Genomic DNA, 22807 nt, shown 5'->3' on the forward strand with positions numbered 1-22807 from the left:
GTGGTGCCTTTGCATTCCATGCATTATCGTGTGGGTGACAAGTGAGGGAACAAACAATATCGTAGACACAGTGGCTGGCATACCTAGCCAGACCGGCGTGTCACCGGTGCAGGAATACGAAACGTGACTATACGGCGCAAGCAATGATGCCACTGCGATTTATGGCAGTGGTGGTGCTGACACCAAGTGTACTGTGCAAACAGAGGCTCATGCACTTTGATTCTGGCGTATAGGCAGGTTGGTAAGCAACATTATTGATCCACGAAAGAATCATTTGAGGGGGGTGGGGGTGGCATAGGTGTGGAAGCAGGATGACCATGGGCCGTCGGGCCACTTTAGGTGGCTGGGCACTACTGTGCTTCGGCCACCCTTCTGGCGCAGCTCACTGCCCCGAGCTGTAACCCCGATCATTAACTGCGCAGAGCAGCCTCCCATGGTTCCCGGTAGCTCCGACGCTGCGATATCTCTTTTTTCCTTGACTCCGGCCATGTTGCGAGTCCCACGAGGAACGCCTGCCGCGACACGAGGCTCATAAACATACCTGCGGATGGCAGTGATGACTGCAATAAAGGCTGCTCGCTTGGCGAAGTGCCCTGGCGATGAAAGCTTTGCAAAGTGAACGGAGATGATCTGTTCGACTCTCGTGCTTGGGGCATGCAGATGCAAGAGTGGGCGATGTATTTCAACATGGGCAGTCAAGGGGAAGCGTGCAGAGTGGTACAATTGATTTATTGCGAAAGAACTCTGGAGTGACGATATAGGGAACGTAACCTCTGCTTACGGTGCTTGCCCTTAGAACTCCATTCTTACTTCTATTCCACGACGTGATGAAGCCGACTAGTCTTCCCACATGAGACAGTTCGTTAAACGGAGGAAAAAGTGATGGTGGTGACGAATAATTGACTTCAGCTGTGTGACATTGGGACACCGAAGTGCTTTCCTTCAGAGAAATTTGATTAATGATGGCGTAAATCAAATCACTGCCGTTCAAGAAGCCCGTACAATCATTACTTCTGTATTTTAGTTACGTCAGACAACAATACCGGGAAAAACTGCACAAACAGCAAGGGCAGCTTGTTCGTGTACCGATCGGCACACTGCGATTCCCGAAGCACAAACCGTACGTGCTTCTGGTTAACCTCCCGGGCTTTCCTTTCCCTCACGAGTATTGCTGAGTCTTGACATCGACCGGATTAAGCAACCTCTTGTAAGCATGCTACCTTCTTGCCCCTTAGGTTTACACTAATCATTTTTCATTCCATTTCTCGCTGCGTCGTCCTCAAGTCAAGTTGAACCCACTTTGTATTCCTCCAGGTTTCTGCTCCGTAGGTAAGTACCTGAAATATGCAGCTGTTATTACTTTTCTTTTGAGGGATAGCGGCAATCTACCAGTCATGATTTGAAAATGCTTGCCGAATGTGCCTAACTCCCTTCTTATTCTTCTAGTCAATTGAACCTCGGGATTTGGCTCCACGGTTACTACCTGTCCAAGTAGACGAATTCTTTTACAACTTCGAGTGAACTGCTACCTATATCGAAGTGCTCTTCTCTTGCGCAGTTCTTGTACATAGCTGTTGTTTTCTGCAGAATAATTTTAAGACTTACTTTTCTGCTCTCCTCGTTCAATTGAGTTATCCTGAGTTGTAATTCGTCACACGAGTCACTCAGCAATGCAACGTCATCGGTGAAGCCCAGGTACTAAGGCACTCTCCAATAATCGTATCCCTAACTCTTTCTGTTCTAGGCCTCTCAAAACCTCCTGCAAGCACGCGGTAAATAGCAGTGGGGAGATTGTATTCCCTTGTGTTACAATCTTCTTTATTGGTATTATGTCGGTTTTTTCATAGGGCACTATGGTGGCAATCGATCTGCCATAGATTAATTCCAGGATGTTCTGTATGCTTCATCGATGCTCCGATTCCGCAGTGTCTGCATGACTGCTGATATCTCTACTGAATGAAATGCCTTCTCGTAATCTATGAAGACTGTGTATAGTGGTCGGGTTTATTCTCAGCATTTCTCTATCACATGATTGATAGTACCAATGTAGTTGGTGATTGAGTAGCCGCAAGGAGAGAGCCAATGAGAAGAGAGTCAAGGGAGAAGAAGAGAGCAGAGTGTCTCGAGGAAGACACGGGTGTTAAGGACATCATAGTCAGAATCATGAAGAAGAAATCATGAACAGGGCACGTAGCGCGACGGCAAGATAACCGCTGGTCAGTATGTATCAGAGACAAGAATCAAGGAGATAATAAGCGGGTGAGTGGGAGACAGAAAATTAGGTGGGTAGATGAGATTAGGAAGTTACGGGTATAAAGTGGCAGAAGCAAGATCAGGACAGAGTTGAGTCAGGCTGATGATGACGATGATGAAAGCATGAAATGGACAGGTGCACATGCAGCCTGACGCTGCGCTCTTTGCTCTCCCCTATGTTCTTTAGTCTTTTCATCTCTTTCTTTCAGTGCAGGGTAGAAAACCGGACGCGCGTCTTGATGAGCCTTTCAATCCTTCGCTCCCTCCTTCTTTGTCTTTCTCTGTCTTTGTCTTCTTTCGCTCCCACCCCTGTTCTAGCACTCTCCTTCTCCTCCTCTTCTGTTTAGGTTAATAAAGAGTGTACAATGCACATATACAAGTGTCAATGTAGGTGGCTGTTGCCTTGAAGAAGGTTCTACTTTTGATTTTATCTATGAACCACAATGCTGGCGAACAAGGGCGTATAAAAGGACCCGAACATCATCAACAACTGGCGTGGCTTGTGTCTTCCTGCTCAAGACGTTGGTTTCCTCGGCGACACGCTGTGTTCAAAAATTTTCCGTCTCCTGAAGCTTACATCTTTTCCTGAACTCATTGTTTACTTGAATTTTTATATCTTGTTGTCTCCTGAACCTTTTATTTCTTGTCGCTTGAAGATACCGCGTCGATGAAGGCACCGGCGTTTGCCCATTACACACGTAGACCACTAAAGGTATACAAAGGCGAAAGGAGAACCCACCCAGAGTGCGACGTTGCGTGTGCGATGTTCTACCTCGTACGTTACTCAATCCACCTTCTTGGGTGCTTGTGTACATGCTTAGCCGTAGATGCGTTAGCAAGTACTACTCAAGGCCAAGGCGGACGTGAACCAGAGTTTTCTGTCGCGTCTGTAGTTAGCCCCATAAACACCCAGCAGGCACACAACGAGAGTTTTTACGTCCCTGAAGATCTTTGCTACCGTTTGCTATATGGTTCACTTGTCTCGAGCAACGAATTTTCGATTGCTTACCGAACGTTAAAGAATACTCGCGGAAAATATCTAGTGCCAGGCAGTGGAAAGGTGAAACTTGTATAGTGTGTAACTCCCTTGATACTGCAAGTCTGAGCAACCTCTAAGTTTCTAGTGTGAAAACACACATAGAGAGACAGCCGAAGAGAAGGAGGAAGATAAGAAAAAGAAGCCAAGGTGGGGACACTAACCACCTACGCGCCCTGTTCGCTACCATACACTCTGGGGAACAAATAAAAAGAATAAAGGAGAAAAAAACGAGAGAAAAAAGCACTGTCAAGGTTTAGGAACATAAAACGAGAGAAACGCACAAAGATAACAATGCAGCTATATAAAAGATGAACAAGGCGTAGTATGCAACTACCTGGACCTTGTTGACCGAATTCATGGAACATTGATAACCAAACAACAAAAAGACAAGCAGTTCATTTTTATTTGGCGTGAATAAAAGCCCAAATGACAACGAAAACTCGGCTCACCTCATCTTTCATGCCGAGTCACACGCGTCATTTTCACTGATCAGGTTTCGGCGGTCCACGCTATATCTATCTCGTTTCAGGAACGGCAAGTCCGCCCCGGGCCTGTACGGTGACCACGCCCAGGCTCTGCGGATGAATGATGCAGGAACGTCAGGGGTCGCACCGGCTGTATACGTACGAATACAAGCATCTCGAGGCGCGCAATCATCCCTTGCGTGTGCTCGGCCTATCTGCAAATGGCGCGCGCTGCAGCACTCGTGGGCGTGTCTCGCGGAATTCCGGATAGTGACGACTGCGGGACCGGAGTGGGCGGGAAGTGGTGATGTGCTACACGCACGAATACATCCGTAACCGTTTGTTTTTCTTCTTTGCTCTGAATATCGACCTCGTAGGGCCTGAAGAGAGACACACAATGTCTACCGATGATTCGTGCATTGTTACCCTTGCCTTATCTTTAGCCTGATGACACAGACACAAGTATGGCACATACGCACTACACCACTGTTTTCACAAAAAATGTATATCTATGTAACGTGATGTTGACGAACAAGGACGCAAAAAAGGTCCCAACAACATAAACTGGCGTCGTTGATGTCTTTCTACTAGCCGGTGTCCTTGCTGGTTAGTATCGCGTTGCATAGCCTTGCTGTTGGACGGATGCAAGAGGTTTGAGAAAGTCTTACAAGTTTCTACATTGTAGCTTTGAGTAAATTGGAAAAATAAGGACAGCATAAAATGAAAAAGTGGAACGCCGGGCTCTAAGCTAGGAAAGCGTCTGAAGATAGGTAAATATATATATATATATATATATATATATATATATATATATATATATATATATATATATATATATATATATATATATATATATATATGAGATCTAACAGACAGTAATGCCAAGGAATGTACAGGGGAAGTTATTAGAACCAATGGAATGTAAATAAGAAGAAAGAAAAGTGGATGAAAAAAATAACCAGCCGTGAGCAAAAATCCAACCTACGACCTTCGACTAACGCGTTCGATGCTCTTAGGTATACACTAGGTATACACTTCTTTCCTTATATATATATATATATATATATATATATATATATATATATATATATATATATATATATATATATATATATATATATATATATATATATATATATATATATAGCTTGTAACCTAGAACCGGAAGAGGCGAAGGCGTGATATGCCTTCTGAGGCAAGTCATGTAACCTTAGTGCACGCTGTAGGCGTAGCACCCTCTGCGCGCATCGATTTGTAATTGCAGTGCACAATGTGCAGTCATGTTATACATGCACGTTCATTCAAGCTACAGTGAAATCGTATGGCAAACCAAGGTTCATGTTATGCCCAATAATTGCTTTTGCATGATCAGAATGCGTTCGGTAAACATGTGCTTGCCCAAACAAAACAACCAGCAAACGCCCAAGAAAGCCAAGAAAGAAACGATTGAAACGAATAAATAAAATAACTCAAAGTAAGAGCAATTAGCACGGTAAGCTTTTTGCCCCCTCCCTCCCCTCCACACACATGAATCAGTGAGTTGTAGTGTTCTAGCTCTGTTCGTAGGTAAGCATTTCGTGCTTTCACCGTTTGAAATGCGTTTGTGCGTAAAAGAAGTGAAGTTGCCGTGCGGAGAACGTGCTGCATGTCGATGATTTCCAATATTTGATACGAAGAAGTGACGAGCGGATAGCGCACTGTGCGGAACAATGCACATCGACGTTATATTAACTGAAAGTTGAGCGCAATATAAACAAATATATAGTAACGACAACAACTAGAAAGAAGCGAGTCCTCATTCGAAGTAGCTTCATTCCGATTGCGTTACTCGAGGAAATTACGCGGAAACTGCGTGCGCGCGTTCTCACTCGCAAAAGCGTAACGTGGTTAGGCAAATACGCAACCATTGTTGCCACCTCCGCTTGCACTGGCACGCCCAGAAAATTGCATCGGGACCGTCGGGCTCGCAAGAAAAACCAATAGACGCATAAACAAACGAAACAAAGAGATGTGTCCCCGGCCGTGAAGAGACTGCTACACTATACACAGAAAAAGCCTCGTCCACGGAGCCTAGGAAAAACAAGCATCAAGCTGAAGCGAGGAAAATGTATAAAGGAATGTTTTTCTCCGAGTTCGTTCGGTCAGGCCAGTGCGACGACGCCTAGGAGTGGTTTCTTGTTGTTTTGCTCTCGCGAAATCTCATTATAACGTGGCTCCCTTATAAAGCGCATATAGCGTACGACAGCGTGTGGGGACTTGGTGAAGTTGGAGGACGGCAGGGAAGCGAAGGTGAAGGAGTAGAAGAGTAGGAGGGGGGGACGTGCCCGTTTGACGCTTTCTGAGCGTTCATTAATACTTCCAAAGACCTGCAACGTCGTGCACCTCCTTGGACGTTAATTTTGTTTCCTTCCAGCTACGTCGAGGCCATGCTCCTTTCTTCTCTTTTCTACCGCTGACTTGTCCGCTGATGTCCCACCGGCCTGCTGTACGAGACGACGTGCAAGCGTGGAATAAAAGCCACAGCTCCGAACATTAAAGATAGAAAGATGCCTCCATTAATCGGATTGCACGTGTGCCTCGAAGGAAGGAAGTTTCTTTTTGCTAAACGAAGTTAGCGCCAGTCCGTTCCTTGTCACATTAAATTTTCGTTTGTGCACTAGTTTCTCACACATCGAAGTAATAGTCTAGCGATGATTTAGTTAGACGCTGTGTACACTCGCTTCCTAAGATGTCCGTGCAGAGGTACCTCCAAAGTTCGGCACTTGAGGTACAACTTTCGCTTAGTAGTGCCAGCGGTAATGAAATAAAAACTATGTCAGTGTAAAGGACGCTCGCTGCGCGATCGAAACACGATTATTGCGCTTCACGTCACGAGCTTTTCGCCTCATTAGCCTTCAGCTAGTTTCATCTCTTCTAAGTCTTCATTTCTTGTTTTCTTCGGTCCACATGCTCAGCTTAGTGACAGACTGTTCTTCCTAATTAGCGGTGAATGTAGTTACTCTGTTGTTGGATTCTTCATTGTATTACGGGCCGTTAATAATCATCTTTAATGGCCCGAGCTCTCTCGGGCCGAGGAAATCTTTCATATTCAATGGCTGTCATTACAAAATATTGGCTACCACTTTGTTGTCCTCATGCGTTAAGCAACGAGTTGCACGCGATTTTGACAAAAAAAAAAGTAGAAGAAAAGGAAGTGTGGTGGGTTCCTAGTTGAAAAAAAAAAATATTCCGGAGCGGTAAGACCGTGTGACACACATCGCCTCATGGTAATACTAACAGAAGGTATGTGCAGTTTATGTGCCAACGTCTGCTCATGAGCAGCTCAATAAGCCAGTATTTGAATAATTAAGGCAAACTCTGTAACGCTTTCCCGGGAGAGTGTAATAATGCACGTGGTGTATGTATACACATGCTGTTTCATTCGGCCACCTGACGGATGTTTTCTCTAATAGCAGTGCCTTCTTAATGAGAACCTGTAATTACGTTACGTGTTGGTTAGGTTAATGTGGGAGAAAGAAAAAGTGAGCCCTCCCGACACACGTGGTTCCATAAAGGCTTGATGGAACACGCGCAACGTTTATGTTTCGCGTCCACATTGTTGTGTACGATTATAAGACCGTATATACTTAGCACAGCACGAGACCTCAATCTCACAAACACGAGATATAAGTTCCGATTATAGCGTTTCAGTTTTTGCTGCATATTTAATGTGGAACAAAAAATTGCTTGGGTCCAGCAAAATGGGACAAAAGTTTAGGTTTGGTCAAAAGGAGCTGGGTGAAGTTTATTTTTCCGCGTTGATCTTTCCATTTTGATCACCTTTTTTTATCAGTTTTGCTCACATTTCTATAGGCGCGGATAGACCGAACGAGAAGCGGCAAAAAAATGGGTCGTTGGGGGAGAACAGATAAAAAGAAAAGAAGCCGACGACTGCCGGCATTGACAGTGATAAACTGCGCTACGGATGTGCGTCGTTGCGATATTCGTGCGTGGGATTACATTCTGCCCTCGGAGCTGTCCATGAAGATGTATATAATAAAGAAGTATGAAGGAAGAAAGGAAAAAAATCATCGAAAAAAGGGAGAACAACCGCAGGCAGAGCCCAGAAACATCAGATAGAGACGTCCTGCAAGTAGGCAGCCGCAAAGCCTAAACAGAGAGATAAGAAAAGAAATATAGACTGTCGATTTTCTTGTCGTTCGGTAGTGCCTGTCACCCTGTGATTTCTTACGTTGAGCGTGCCCCGAGCATAGCACACAGCAGTCGGCACTCCAGATAGAGCGCACTAGACCTGCCACAATCGATATTTGATTAATGAGCGTATGACGTCAACAAGGGGAATGAAACGTGTCACACGTGGCGGCCACGCTTCACAGAACGTTTTCTTTAGGAACACAACACTATTTTTATGTTGGCGTATGCGTTATGTTTACGATGTTTCAACGTCTTACCGTGTAACCTGTCAGTTCAGTTTACCTCGTGCACTGGGTATTTATAATTACGGTCTATACTTTCATCTTGACTGCATCTTTCGTCTGCTCACTGGAGCTAATTAACGGATCAGTGCCATGGCTAAAAACGTGGTGGCTATGCCATGACACCACCACGTGGATAAAAATTAATTGCGGCATTCTAGTGACCCTGAAATGACCAGGTTTACACAGGTGTATGAGTGTGCATGCGCTCATGTTTATAACTTTTTTTTTTGGCTGCGTAGCAAGAGATCAGCTTTTGTGAATGCTAAGAAGACTTTGACAGTAACTAAATACTACAAACGCGTCAGCGGTAACTGGTTATTTTCTTCAGTGACTTGTACTTGTAGATAGTCACTTTTATGTCATCAGAACTTGTAACTGTAATGTTGTTACTTTTTACTCAGTAACTGTAACAAAAAACACCGTTGCAATTACTTCTGTTTTTATAAAGCATATCCAAAAACAACATTCGCTAAAGTCTTCCTTTTTTTTTTCGAACTCACACCTTTCAAGTTTTCATAATAAGGCCCCCCTCACAGTTTATAAGAGGAGGTCACTAAGAAGTTTATCTTCCCTGTAGAAGACCGAGGTCAGAGGTTGTTCTCAATGCAAATTAAAGTTTTTTTTGCTTGTAAACTACACGTAGCATGTTAAGCATGTTGCAGCTGTACAACTTGCCAATTTAAGGCACGTTCGTTCTAATGCTATAGCGTTAGGAAGCTCGTTTCACAGAAATGGCGGTGTCGGCGTCGGTGTCAATGGAGGCGTCGTTGGTCGTGAGCAAGAAATTGGCGTTCTGCGTGAGCAACGCGGAAACGTTAAACTGCTCTGTTCCTCTGAGACGTCGGAAACGAATGAGTGTCCTCATAATCATATCAACCATAAACCGACATTGCTTTGTGGGTGTGCGAGCTGCACTTACAATTACAAAACACGTGGCGTACATGCGTTAACGAACGGGAAATAACTATACTTCTGTAATAGTTGTCTAGAACAGTGACATCATTCTGACCGTATTTTTTGCGCTCATCTGTGATTTAGTTTCGGTTTCGCCACTGAACTTGGTTGAATTTCATTACGCCGCAACAATTACTAGAGACCAGCTTTCGTAAATCTCAATGCTGCGAAAAGTTATTCCCATAAAGAGCATCATTTGACATAACCTCCTAATCTCAGCAAATAAAAGTTAAATAATTTAGCATTTTTAATTGCGGTTCCCAATGTTGATTTTAACCATCTTAAAATGCCTGCCGCTACGGAAAAAGCTATTATGAACGGAGCAAGCCCATATCACGTTTTCCCGATTTTTCAGGATTTGGAAAACATTTCTTGAAGCACTCAGTATACTACTACGACGCATATAAAAAGTAAACAAATATGCTGTAGGACCCAAACAGCGAAAAATTTTAATCAAGGCTTTTTTGGTTTAGAGAAAATCAACACGGAAAAGAAGCGGCTAACAAAACTTACTGCACCAGAACTCTTTTATCACAATCAATGAATTGATTGATTGATTTGTGGGGTTTAACGTCCCAAAACCACCATATGATTATGAGAGACGCCGTAGTGGAGGGCTCCGGAAATTTCGACCACCTGGGGTTCTTTAACGTGCACCCAAATCTGAGTACACGGGCGTACAACATTTCCGCCTCCATTGGAAATGCAGCCGCCACAGCCGGGATTCGAACCCGCGACCTGCGGGTCAGCAGCCGAGTACCTTAGCCACTAGACCACCATGGCGGGGCCACAATCAATGAAGGCTGCGGAGTCCCGTTTCACTGTTTGTCAGCAATGCCATTATATCAAAAAGGTGATTAGTCAACTCAATCTTGTAGCACGATTTTGCTTTGTCATGGCTGTTTTCAATAACTACCACAAAAAATATGTACTCTTTCTTGTTCTGGCCAACGTTTATAAAACGCTGGTTCTGGTCGCTGCGCCAAGCAAATACTTATTCTCCCCCACTTGAAACACGCGACTTAGTCGAAAGAGTAAGTTAACTGCGTTTAATAATAATAATAATAATAATAATAATAATAATAATAATAATAATAATAATAATAATAATAATAATAATAATAATAATAATAATAAAACTAGAAGATCTCAAGTACAGTGGGAATCGATGATAAGCGAAGCAGGAATGATATATGTTCATATGTCACTTTAAAATCAGCACAACGTTACGAGGTGGAGGTGAACGAGGCCGTACATAACTTTCGTGTCATGATTATCATGTTTGGATGTGTCGCTTACCTTCGTCGTCTATTGACACCACGTAATACCAAATTTAGTATATGGGGCGCTAGCGAAATGGCCGCGAGCACGCTATGAGCGTGGTAGGTTGTCATTTTCTTACATTACATGCGTGTCAGGATTATCATGTTTGGTCCAGTCATATAATTCGTCATTCATTGAGGTCCCGTAACACCAAATTTGGTATATGTGGAAATAGCAAAACGGCCACGAGCGCACACAGGGCACAGTGATGCTACGTTAGCAAAACGCGAGCACTCTTTAGTCTGACGCCAGGCGCGACCAGCGTACGTCAACGCGGCCCGACGGCAACCAGCGCGAAGTGCGACATGCTGCATTTCGCACCGATGCATTACCCAGACAACATTGGGTCTCCCTCTTTTCGTGACGGAGGGACGCCTGAAGCACTGAAACGCGCATGCGTCAAAGCAACGGAGCGTGGCGCGTGTCTGCGAGTATATGGCTAGAGTGTACTAGAAGCTTAGTTCTAGTACACTCTAATATGGCAGGACCGGTGCAAGGAGGATTAAAAAGGAGGACTAAAAAGGAGGATTAAAAAAGATTGCTGGAGTGGAAATGACTGCCCAGGAGTGAAGCCGTTCCACTGGCAAGATGGCGGCTGTGGTGGCCATCTTACTAGGGGCATGATAAATTATCACCGTTCAGCGAATAAAAACGAAGCGTTTTCCTCGCACGCCCAACAAGTTTAATGTGGGAACTTTTTCTTGTCACATAGTGGTCCAAGTGTGTCTTACAGTTACTAGTTTTCCTTAGTGAGCCTCTAATTGGAGGCAAAGTTCTTTAAAGACTCAATCATCTATACTCGTTTCTGTGTGTTATGTCGTCGGGAACAACTATCTTTTAACATAAAACTACCGTTGAATTTATATAACAAATCAAACCCACTTGATCTTTAAATGGGCACCATCAGAAAAAAAATTGCCCGCAGCTTCCCTCGGGGGAACACTGAGGAGGATGCGGACCATATAATTGGTTAACGGGGTGCTAAAGTGCGACTTAATTGGGTCGATGGCTAAATTGGTTAACGTGGTTGTGAAATGGGGTGTTAAATTGCGACTTACTTGGGTCGATGGCTAAATTGGTTAACGTGGTTGTAGGAGGGGGTGTTAAATAAGTGAACACGTACACACGTATGCGAAAGGGCGGCGCTGGTCGAAGGGACGTCGATCATTGTGTTTGTGGATTCGTTGGAATTCATTTCACCGCGACCTTGGACGTCGACGCGCCGTACAAACCAACCGACGAGCGGCAACTGAGCGAGCGAGCGCCGACCTTGAGTATATATACAGCACGACGGCGCATGCACTGTCAGCTGTTGAATGTTCTCGAAGCGCGACGCCACATGCGCGTCCACTGGAGAATCAGGAGAATCGTAGATGTCGAACGCGGTGTGTAGAGGAGGAAGGGTGCACAGATGGTGGAGGAGTGAAGCGCGCGCGGTGTGTAGAGGAGGAAGGGATGCACAGATGGTGGAAGAGTGTGCGACGGCGCGACGGCGCATGCGCGCGCGTCAGCTGTCGAATGTTCGAGAAGCGGTGCGGACGGCGCGGACGGCGCACTACAAGGCGCGAGTATAAGATGCTCCGCATCTAATAGCATGTTTCCGCCATCTTGGCAGTGGCAAAAGACGGCTTCACTTCTGCTGGCAAGGCATTGATGGAGCTTCCACTCCAGCAATTTTTCTTTAATTCTCGTTGGACCGGTGCCTGGTGTGGCCACGCCGGCGTGACGCGATGAAATGAACGCCGGTGAGCACGCGCACCGCGTCACGCCGAAACGTATTGGCACCTTGACTGTGGCATGTAGTAATGTTCTCATATGACACGCATCTCATGATTTTCATGTTTGCGCCAGTCACATACCTTCGTCATCCATTGACATCACGTAATACCGAATATGGCATATGTGAAGCTAGCGAAACTACTGTGAGCGCATCATCAGTGTGACATGTAGTCATGTTGTTACATGGCACGCATGTCGTGATTATCATGTCTGGATGTGTCAATTACCTATTTCGTCCGTTCGCATCGCGTAATACCGAGTTGGGTACATGTGAAGCTAGCGAAACGGCAGCGGGCACATCATGAGCGTGGCATGTAGTCATGTTGTTACATTACACGGCATCTCTTGATTATCATGTTTGCATCAATATCATACCTTCGTCATGCATTCACGTCCCGTAATACCAAATTTGGTATAAGTGAAGCTAGCGAAACGGCCGCGAGCGCATCAAGAGTGCGACATGCAGTCATGTTGTTACATGACACGCATGTCATGATTTTTGTGTTAGGGTCTGTCGCTTGTGTTTGCCATGCAATTATGTCATACCATACCAGTTTTGCACCATTCAATGTGAACGAAACCGTCGCAAGAGCTGCAGGACCATGAAATGTAAACCATGACATTCATGACATACATGTCATGATTTTCATGTTCAGTCAGATATGTTTTTCATACAGTCATGTTATGGCATACGAATTTTGGTATTGATACCATTATCGATATGGCCAGGCTAAAAGTCGCAGGCGACTAGATAGATAGATAGATAGATAGATAGATAGATAGATAGATAGATAGATAGATAGATAGATAGATAGATAGATAGATACGCTCGAGTTCGCCGAGGTTCGCTAAGAAATGCTTCGCATTTACTAAAAATTATCCGCGTTTAACATCCCAAAACCACCATATGATTATGAGAGTATAGGGCTCCGGTAATTTCGACCACTTGGGGATCTTCCTCATGCACATAAATCTAAGTTAACTGTGTTTACTTCCACTGTTTAACGAATCTTTGAATAAATTAAGGAAGATAGGCACGTAATTTCCCGTAGCAAGAGTACGATAAGATAGGTGGTTTTATACTTGCATAGTAATGGGTGGTTTCGATCTTTAAAAAAATTCTTCGTTAGTATAGCATGTTATGTCATTTACTAACGGCCACACAGGACACCATACGCTATACGCACAATAAACACTCTACTATAAGCAGCACCGTTAGTATGCAACTTGCGCTTCAGCTCTGAAGTAGCAGCAGTGATAAAGATACTTTTACACGACTTACCGAAGTTACCCTAGTGTTGCAACGTTTTAAATACTGGTTATTCAAGTCGAAATTTCTACGATTGATTCTTGTGGCATTCCCACAACACTCACTGCAACATTCGTCTTACAACACGCTGCTAAACTTCAATAAGTATATTGACTCACCTATGCCATACTGCAACACCGCTGCTGGGAAAATTTTAAGTGTTCTTGCGGTGCGTGGTCTTCCTTTCACGACTTATGGGTACAGATTAAAGCCGCGCAACCCAATCAATTTGTCTCGAAATCTCGCACAGCATCTTTCTCTTGGTTCTCCTCATCGTGGGGAGTCATGTATGAAGCAGTATAAGAACTTGAGAAGACAGTAAGTCGCATGTAATGACAATCTTTCAGTAGTTATATGTGCACAAGTTTACAGCGAAACTGTCTGGAGGAGAATATTCTGTAAGAGAAAGAGATTTCTGTCGAGGAGAAATTGATACATGGAACTCAGAAATCAGCGCATAGACTTGAAAGAGTGAGGGAGAGAGCGGGTATTGGTGAACGGTTTCGAGCTGTAAAGGCAAGGATTGATGGCAGATAACCAAGAAGGCAGGCAAAAAAAGAAAAGTGCAGGAGTCAGTGAACTTAGACGCGCGCAATACGAATGCGCATTCCTAATGCATTGATATGTCTTGTAGAAAGATGAATGCGACGAAGCGATTGGTGGGAGAGGAAGCAGAAGCTGAAATGTCAAAATTTTGCCCATCAGAAACTGCAGGTAACCGAACATTCTTAAAGAACTAGGCCTGTAAAAGCAAGCACTGCTGAAAAAAAAAAACACTGCATGACTGCATACGCAAGGGTTCACAAAGAAACGGTGGATGGTATGGTTGCGATGAAATCTCCAAGAAAAAACCTGAGATTAAACCGAGTGTTGTGTAGGTCATGAAGCAACCAACCACAGCTTTCTTCTCTGGGACTGCGGTAAGCGGAGGACGATACTAATAAAAAAAGTAAGTTAAGATGGAAGTGACCATGCACACGTGGAATGAATTCAATGGAGTGGAAGAGATTGACTATTGCACGCCACCGCATGTCGACTGTTGACTCATGAACTTTTAGCCTGGCGGGCCCACCTGAGGCCCAGCTGCGTTGTACAGGTGTCCGTACCAACATCGCCTCTGTTTGTGGGTACCGGCGGTCTCACCATCCATGGCCCCGCCGCGGTGGTCTAGTGGCTAAGGTACTCGGCTGCTGGCCCGCAGGGCGCGGGTTCGAATCCCGGCTGCGGCGGCTGCATTTCCGATGGAGGCGGAAGTGTTGTAGGCCCATGTGCTCAGATTTGGGTGCACGTTAAAGAACCCCAGGTGGTCCAAATTTCCGGAGCCCTCCACTACGGCGTCTCTCATAATCACATCGTGGTTTTGGGACGTTAAACCCCACAAATCAAAATGTCATATTTTGTGGCTGTTACCGCCCTCCGAGTGGGACGCCAGAGTTTTGCGAGCAACTGCATGATGCTTTGAATGATATTGTCAAAAGGCACCCGCATACACCTGTTTTTATTCTAGGCGATTTTAACTACCCGAAAATAAACTGGTCACTTCCTTCCTGTTCATTAAGCTCACTTTCAGCCGACAGTTTACATTTCGTGGAACTGTGCGAAGACTTTAACCTTACCCAACTCGTAACGCAACCAACAAGAATGGGCCCCAATTCATCAAATGTTCTTGATCTGATTCTCACCACTGTACCTGACATTGTCCATTCTATTTCATATATCCCAGGCATAAGTGACCATTGTTTCGTGCACTTCAATCTAACAAGTTCTTTAAGGCGTCGGTCAAACAATTGCAAAACAATAAGAGACTACTCACGCGGCGATTATGACTCAATCAACAGTGAACTCGAATCGAATTTTGAGAGCTTTGCTGATGGCTTCTTTGATCGCAGCGTTCAACAAAACTGGAACTTGTTCAAAATGAAAGTTGAATCTTTAATCACGCGATACATTCCCACATACGTTATCAAGGGTCGCCAACGCCCCCCTTGGTTCTCAACTGACTTAAAAAAATTGCGGAATAAAAAGAAACGGTTGTTCCGTCAGGCAAAGCAGACTAATTCGTTAGCCCGTTGGCACGTGTACAAATCTGTCCTTTCCGAATACAGAGCAGCTATCAAGGAAGCCAAGCGCGTTTTTCTTAATGATACCCTTCCTTCAATTCTTGTAACCAACCCTTCTAAGTTTTGGAAAACTGTTAAACCTAGGGAAAAGATAAACATTTCGCTTACGAACTCAGATGGGCAGCCAGTTCGCTGTGAAGAGTGTTGCATTGCATTAAATGATTTTTTTGTTACTTCTTTTTCAAGTTGTTCTGCTTCTGCGTTGCCGCAAATGCCTAGTCGTGATTTTTTACCCATGTATCCTGTTACCGTTGATGCCGTTGGAGTGCAAAATTTAATTCACAAGCTTAAGTTATCCTCTTCTTGTGGCGTAGATGAAATCAACTCAAAGTTTCTAAAAAACACTGCATTGTATTCATCAATTTACTTGTCCTTAATCTTTTCGCAATCTATTCAGACCTCCACTTTGCCGCTTGACTGGAAGGTGGGGAAGGTGGTCCCTCTGCACAAATCTGGTAACACACAGTCTCCTCTCAATTACAGACCAATTTCCCTAACCAGTGTTCCTTGTAAAATGTTAGAACATATAATTTACTCCAACCTTGTCTCATTCCTAGAATCAAATTCTTTTTTTACTCCCTACCAGCACGGATTCCGAAAAAGTTACTCATGTGAAACCCAACTTCTTTATTTTACTAATGACATAGGATCGGCTTTAGATCGCGGCTCACTTGTGCATTGCATTTTTCTTGACTTTCAAAAAGCTTTCGATAAAGTACCTCACCAATTACTCCTCCTGAAAATTAGTGCCTTAAACATTGACCCGAACATTCTTAAATGGATTGAATGCTTTCTGACTAATCGCACTCAGTTTGTAACAACTAATGGCTATAACTCACCTCTTTCTAAAGTAACATCCGGCGTACCCCAAGGTTCCGTATTAGGCCCTTTACTCTTTCTTATATATATTAATGATCTCCCAGACAGCATTAACTCCGCTATAAGGTTATTTGCAGATGATTGTGTAATTTACCGCGAAATAAACAATGAATATGATAACCAATTTCTACAGTCAGACCTTGACACTGTCTCAACCTGGTGCAATAAATGGCTTATGACTCTCAACTCTAACAAATCTAAATGCATGTCAATAACCCGGCGATCTATTTCTCCCCCCTGTACCTACAGAATTAACGCCGTTCCCCTCCAGCATGTCTCTTCATATAAGTACCTCGGCGTTTACATTACCAACAATCTATCTTGGCACACGCATGTTACCTACATCTGTAATAACGCTAACCGAACGCTAGGATACTTAAGCCGCAACTTTTCTCGTGCTCCGCTGTCCCTCAAAATTCTATTATACCGATCACTAATTCGCCCAAAGCTTGAGTACGTGTCCGCTATATGGGATCCCGTGCAGCAAAATTTAATTAACGCGTTAGAATCTGTTCAGAACCGCTCAGTTCGGTTCATTTGTTCTAATTATTCCCGTACTGCTAGCATATCAGAAATGAAATCTAACCTTGACCTACCCAATTTAACTGTCAGGAGGAAAGTGGCGCGACTGCATTTTTTTCATAAGATATTTTTTCACAATCCATCAATGAAGCGAGACCTCATTTCACAACCGTCATACCACTCATCGCGCATTGATCATCAGCATAAGGTTGCCATTCCGTTTTGCCGCACCAAATTCTTTTCAGCAGCCTTCTTACCGAAAACAGCCGCCGATTGGAACCACCTTCCATCTTCCGTTGTATCAATAACAGACCCTTTGTTATTCAAGACTGCAATTTCTCAGCAATGCTTGTAACTATACGCAGTTTCCATTATCTATCTTTGTCTTGTATGTGCTTGAATTCTTATACATTTTTAGTTGACTTATGTTGCCTTCCTGATTTGCACATCTGATACTTGTTTCTTTATTTTGTCTTTTTTTCTTGTGTGTTATATATGTTGTACCCACCCCCTCTGTAATGCCCTACGGGCCCTGAGGGTATTCTAATAAATAATAAATAAATAAATAAATAAATCAATCACCATCCATGCTCCGAATCGGACACAACCATAACGCAACAATATCGCCATTTTTAGTGTTGCTGGTTGCAACCTCCAGCACAAAAAGGCTGGTGCCGCTTGTCCACGATTGTGGTACAAATTTCACGGGGTAACCGCAATGCCCAGAGCTTTCGGTTCTTCAACTGAGCGTTCAGTCTTATTGGGAGTCAACTGAAACTCCCACATTAAACTGATAGACTTCTAAATTTGTCCGAAAAAAAAAGTAAAACGTGAACACTCTGCGCAGCAAGAAACCCAAATCACTTTAATACAAAGTGGACCGTATGCATCGCCCAAAACGCAGCATGAAAGGCGTTCAAAGCAAAGCTTGAAAAAAGAACGGGAGTTTGTTAAGCATGTTTGGTCAATGGTTTGAATCAGAAGATTCGAGACGGCTATAACCGGGGGTGTAGCAAAGAAGTTTGTTCAGAGCGGAGGGGGCATATATATATGTATATGAGGGCATATATATATATATATATTTATATATATATGTATATATCTGCAACCACAATAAAACAGTTTGGAGGTCTTGAACCCCCTCCCCCTTTGCTATGACACTGCTTATAACGGAGTAAATTACGATGTAAAACTGCAAGTAAAAAAAAAACTGAACTGAAAAGGAAGGTAAAATAATCTCTGATAATGCAGCAACTGCTTCCATTCAAAGGGAGCGTTGCCTACGAAAACGGCACATGAAGAAAACATGTATTTCGCAGTCGAGGTGAGTGGATGTATGTTGTTTTTTTTTCTTCGCCCTCACTTCGGGATTATTTAGCTTGACAGAGACGGCGTCCTTTGAGAGTTCTCTGTTGAGTTAGTGAGACCCCTGGAACTAGATTAGCACACGTGAATCCGGCAGAAAAACAATGCCATGAATAATAACGTAACATTCGAGGAACTATAGCTTCAGGAAAGGACATGACTATGTAATGTCTACATACACATGTGTACTTTTTGGATCACAAATTTATCATGCGACTGAGGAGATGAATAGAAAGCTCGTTCAATATCTCAGTGAGCAAAAAAAAAATAAAAGAGAAAAGTGATTTCGAGTCACGGGAGAATACACAAAGTTGCATTCATCGTACTCAACGATCGAAGATGCGAAACGATGCGCCAATCGCGAAATTGTTGCACGGCAGTAGTATTCTCGATACGTGAAACTAAAGAAAACAAAAAAAAAGCCTATAGAAAGGACGACAAGATGGCAAAAGCCTTCTGTGCAGACGTATCCGAGATACATCGCGACTTTTTTGAGCCCTACCAGAAAGGAAATATATATTGATTGATATGTGGTGTTCAACGTTAAAAAACCACCATATTATTATGAGAGACGCCGTATAGTGAAGGGCTCAGGAAATCTCGACCACCTAGGGTTCTTTAACGTGCGCCTAAAGCTGAGCACACAGGCCCACAGCATTTTCACCTCGATCGGAAATGCAGCCGACGCTGCAATGATTCAGTTGATCGACGCAGTGCGTTTAGAAACATAGGACAAGGGAAGGGACAGAAGGGAGCACTCCCTTCTGTCCCTTACCTTGTCCTATGTTTCTAAACGCTCTACGTCGATCAACTATGTCTTACCAACATGCCCAACTTCATACTTTATGCAATGATTCAATCCCGCGATTTATGGGTCAGAGGAAAAAAGATAAAAGTAGATCAAGGTGGCTTGAAAATAAACTTTCTCCAGTATAAACCGTCTAAAACAGTAAAAACGTTACAGAAAGGTGATTGGGGGGGGGGGGGGGGGTTGTCTGCCGGGATTCACTGAATAAATAAATAAAAACAAGGAATGTCGCAGAAAACCAAAATAAAAGTGCCGCACAAAACGAATAGAGAATGAACATGAATAAGTAGCCTGAAAAAAATGGCAGATACTACGTACACTGGGAATCCATGATATGCGAAACACGAATGAGAAAGGTTGCACCTTTCTGCACCGACGGATGGATGCATGAATGGATGCAGGGACGGATGCATGGACGAATGCAGGGACGGACGCACAGATGGACGTGCGGACGCACGGACGGGTGAATAGACGCATGGACGGTCACACAGACGGACGCATGGACGGACAGAAGCAAGAACGAATGGACGGACGGATGCTTTGCTCCACTCTCCATCATTCACTCCGTGGATATGCTGACTTATTTTTTTAATGCTCCTCTCCATGCGTGGAGAGGCGGAGATACGACGCTACAGTCACGGTAGGGTATATACGTATAAGCGGAAAAATAGGTAGCGATTGGGGAAGGACATAAAAGATATTTGCCCATGCACAAAAGGATGTAGCCTACGCTCAGTGCCGGTATCAAGTCTACGCAGTGCAAATAATAAAATAAGTGCAAATATGAGTTAAACTCAGAAGTGTCGCGTGGATTTTCGCGAGCAAGCCTGCTTTAAGCCACCTTTTAGACGCGTAAGGTCTACTGGTCATCTAAGTGTAGAGCTCTCTATAGCCTTGAAGCACCCGTTGGGTGCAAGCAATGTTCTTCCATGATATCCTCGGGACGGCTTTAAGCTCTCCCATTATAGAGTACCCTGTGCTCTAAATCGTTACCCCCTTTTTCTAACCCCCCCCCCCCCCCCCCCCATAGTAGAGTACTAAGTACTCTATATCGTTGACCACTTTTCTAAACACACAAGTGTAGAGTGTCAGTGAGAGACGGCATACTGCTCTACCATAGTTGAGTACCAAGTACTCAAAATTGTTAAACTTTTTTTTCTAGACACACAGTTGATTAGAATGTAACGCTCACATTGCAGTATTAGTCTTTTCTCGGCAATGGGACGGCTTTCTTTTCTCCCTTAGTAGAGTACCAAGTACTCTAAATTGTTAACCGCTTTTTCTAAACACACAAACCACCACTTTTCTAAGAACGATCACGTGTGAGGCCCAAGGGATGGCTCTGTGCTCTCCCATAGTAGAGTACCTTGTATACTCTAAATCGTTACCCACTTTTTCTAAACACAGTACTCTAAATCATTAACCACTTTTTCTAAACACACATATAACTTCGGACGGCTCACTGCTCTCTCATAGTTGAGTGCGAAGTACTCGAAATTGTTGATTTTTTGTTTCTAAACGCATCGTCTGCACGTTGCGGTATGCGGTATACGCATAACATAAAGACGGCTTTACGCTTTTCTATAGTAAAGTACTAAGTACTCTGAATCATTCTACACTTTTTCCTAATCACAGCCTCTCAAATCACTGCCACCGTTGGGCGTTCACGGTTTGATGTTCCTTTTGGTCTTGTACGTGAACTCGTACGCGCCGTATTTTTACAGTGAAAGCTGTTATGAGGTCACAACTCGGGTCACGCGCAGTTGTCCGCCACCGGCGCCGGTGTCCGCAACCACATCGCGCGATATTAGAAAAAAAAAAACTACCACCAAAGACACAGTGGGGCTTGAACCTGGGTGCCAGCCCAGTATTTTACCACTGAGCTAAGCTGGTTTTTTTTTATGGTATTTATTAAAGTACTTGGGCAATAAAGACAATATCAAGCGAACAAAAGTACAATCAAATCGCCAAAGTAAGCGCTCAAGCGTTATTCATAAACACTAAATGGCTAACACAGCGTGAGTTCCTCACATGAAGAGTTCTTCACATCGTGTTATACAAACAAAAAAGGGGTGAGGTCAAACAGTACTCTAAGACGGAGTACCAGTCAGGTCTAAAGTCTAGCTCGTCGTAGATGTTTTTTAGGTGGATAGCCATTTGAATGAAGTGTGCGCTTGAAGAGGTGGTGGGCTCTGCATAGCGGTCTTGCATTCGTGTCTTCCACAAGCTGTGCATAGCCATGAGGAAAAACATATCATATGGTACTTCATCAAGTGTTGCTGGCAGAAGATAACGTATTGTGTGAGAATTAATGACGAAACGTTTTTTCAGTGCTCGCTGAAGGACATCCCAAAATAGTATGGCATCTTTGCAGCTAACAAAGCAATGTTCGATCGTTTCCGGCACATCACATAGACGGCAGTTAACAGACGGAATGAAAATGCCTTTTCTTTCTAACCATGTGTTTACCGCCAATGTTTCAGAGTGGAGTTTATAGAAGAATGTTTTTGAATTCGGTGGAATGTACATTTTGCGCACTCGCTTCAACGCATCGTGACCAGAAAGATTGGCGTACAGTGAACGGTACAATGGAGGTGGGAAGAGTGTACTCAGTAGGTCCTTATAAAGCACCTTGCGCGTTACTGAGTACAGGTATTCTACAGAGAAGCGAGCTTTAAGGAACTGAACTGCGAGGTAAACTTCCTGCATGAATCCCCACAAGCATGGGCGTTCGGAGAAGTTGGATGAAACAATTAAATCTGGTAAGCAATCAACAAGTGTAACCTGCAAGAAGGAACGGATTACAGGATGGGAATTGTTTCGAAAAAAGAAGAATCGGGACACTATTTGCCATAGATAAAGGTGTTTTAGTCCTAACCCGCCCTCACTAACTGGCTTGAATATATTATCACGACGCATGGGCTCAAAAGTTGAAGACCATATGAAAGTAGCGAAAATCCGATGAAAGCGTTGTATATAGAATCTTGCGCAATGAATAAGTTGCAATACATAGTAAAGTTTTGTCGCTAAGAAAGTATTACAAGCTTCAGCTCTCCCAAATATCGAAAGTCGATAGGGCACAAATGTCTGGGTCTGTCGTTCCAGCTTAGGGACACGTTCCTTCCAGTAATGCGCACTGAATCTATATGCATGCAATGGTACACCGAAGTATGTTGGAGAAGTTCTTGTCCAATTAATCCCTGCAAAGTGGTTCGGTGTGCTACCCCACAAGCCAAACCACAGTCCTAAACTTTTAAAGGCATTTAAACGAGCTCCTGATACCACGCCAAACTTTTCAATAGTATATACCACATTTTCGACACTTGGTTTATCTGTGCAAAAGAATGCGACATCATCTGCATAAGCCAATACTTTAACCTCACTGCCCAATATTCTAAAGCCATGAATGCAACTCGACTGTATTATGCTTAAGCACAGTGGTTCTAGATAAAGTGCAAATAAAAAAGGTGACATCGGGCATCCCTGTTTTACAGAAGAGCGAATAGAAACTGGC

The 22807-nt window shown here is 43.8% G+C and overlaps 2 protein-coding genes across 3 annotated transcripts in view; one reads left to right on the forward strand and one right to left on the reverse strand.

Moving 5' to 3' along the window:
• LOC119174358 (uncharacterized) overlaps positions 1 to 22807 on the reverse strand; it is a 90295-nt gene that overhangs the window by 64252 nt on the left and 3236 nt on the right. Inside the window, exon 2 of one of the 2 annotated variants that reach the window (XM_075895734.1) lies at positions 3742 to 3867. In XM_075895734.1, the coding sequence (XP_075751849.1) occupies positions 3742 to 3746 (5 nt within the window). In that variant the 5' untranslated portion in view covers positions 3747 to 3867. Of the gene's footprint in view, positions 1 to 3741; positions 3981 to 22807 lie in introns of those variants that run through there. The other variant, XM_075895733.1, reaches the window with a different exon arrangement.
• LOC119174357 (uncharacterized) overlaps positions 1 to 22807 on the forward strand; it is a 142469-nt gene that overhangs the window by 45815 nt on the left and 73847 nt on the right. The window lies entirely within an intron of this gene.

Source organism: Rhipicephalus microplus, chromosome 5 (genome assembly GCF_043290135.1).
Source record: "Rhipicephalus microplus isolate Deutch F79 chromosome 5, USDA_Rmic, whole genome shotgun sequence".
Classification (NCBI taxonomy): domain Eukaryota; kingdom Metazoa; phylum Arthropoda; class Arachnida; order Ixodida; family Ixodidae; genus Rhipicephalus; species Rhipicephalus microplus.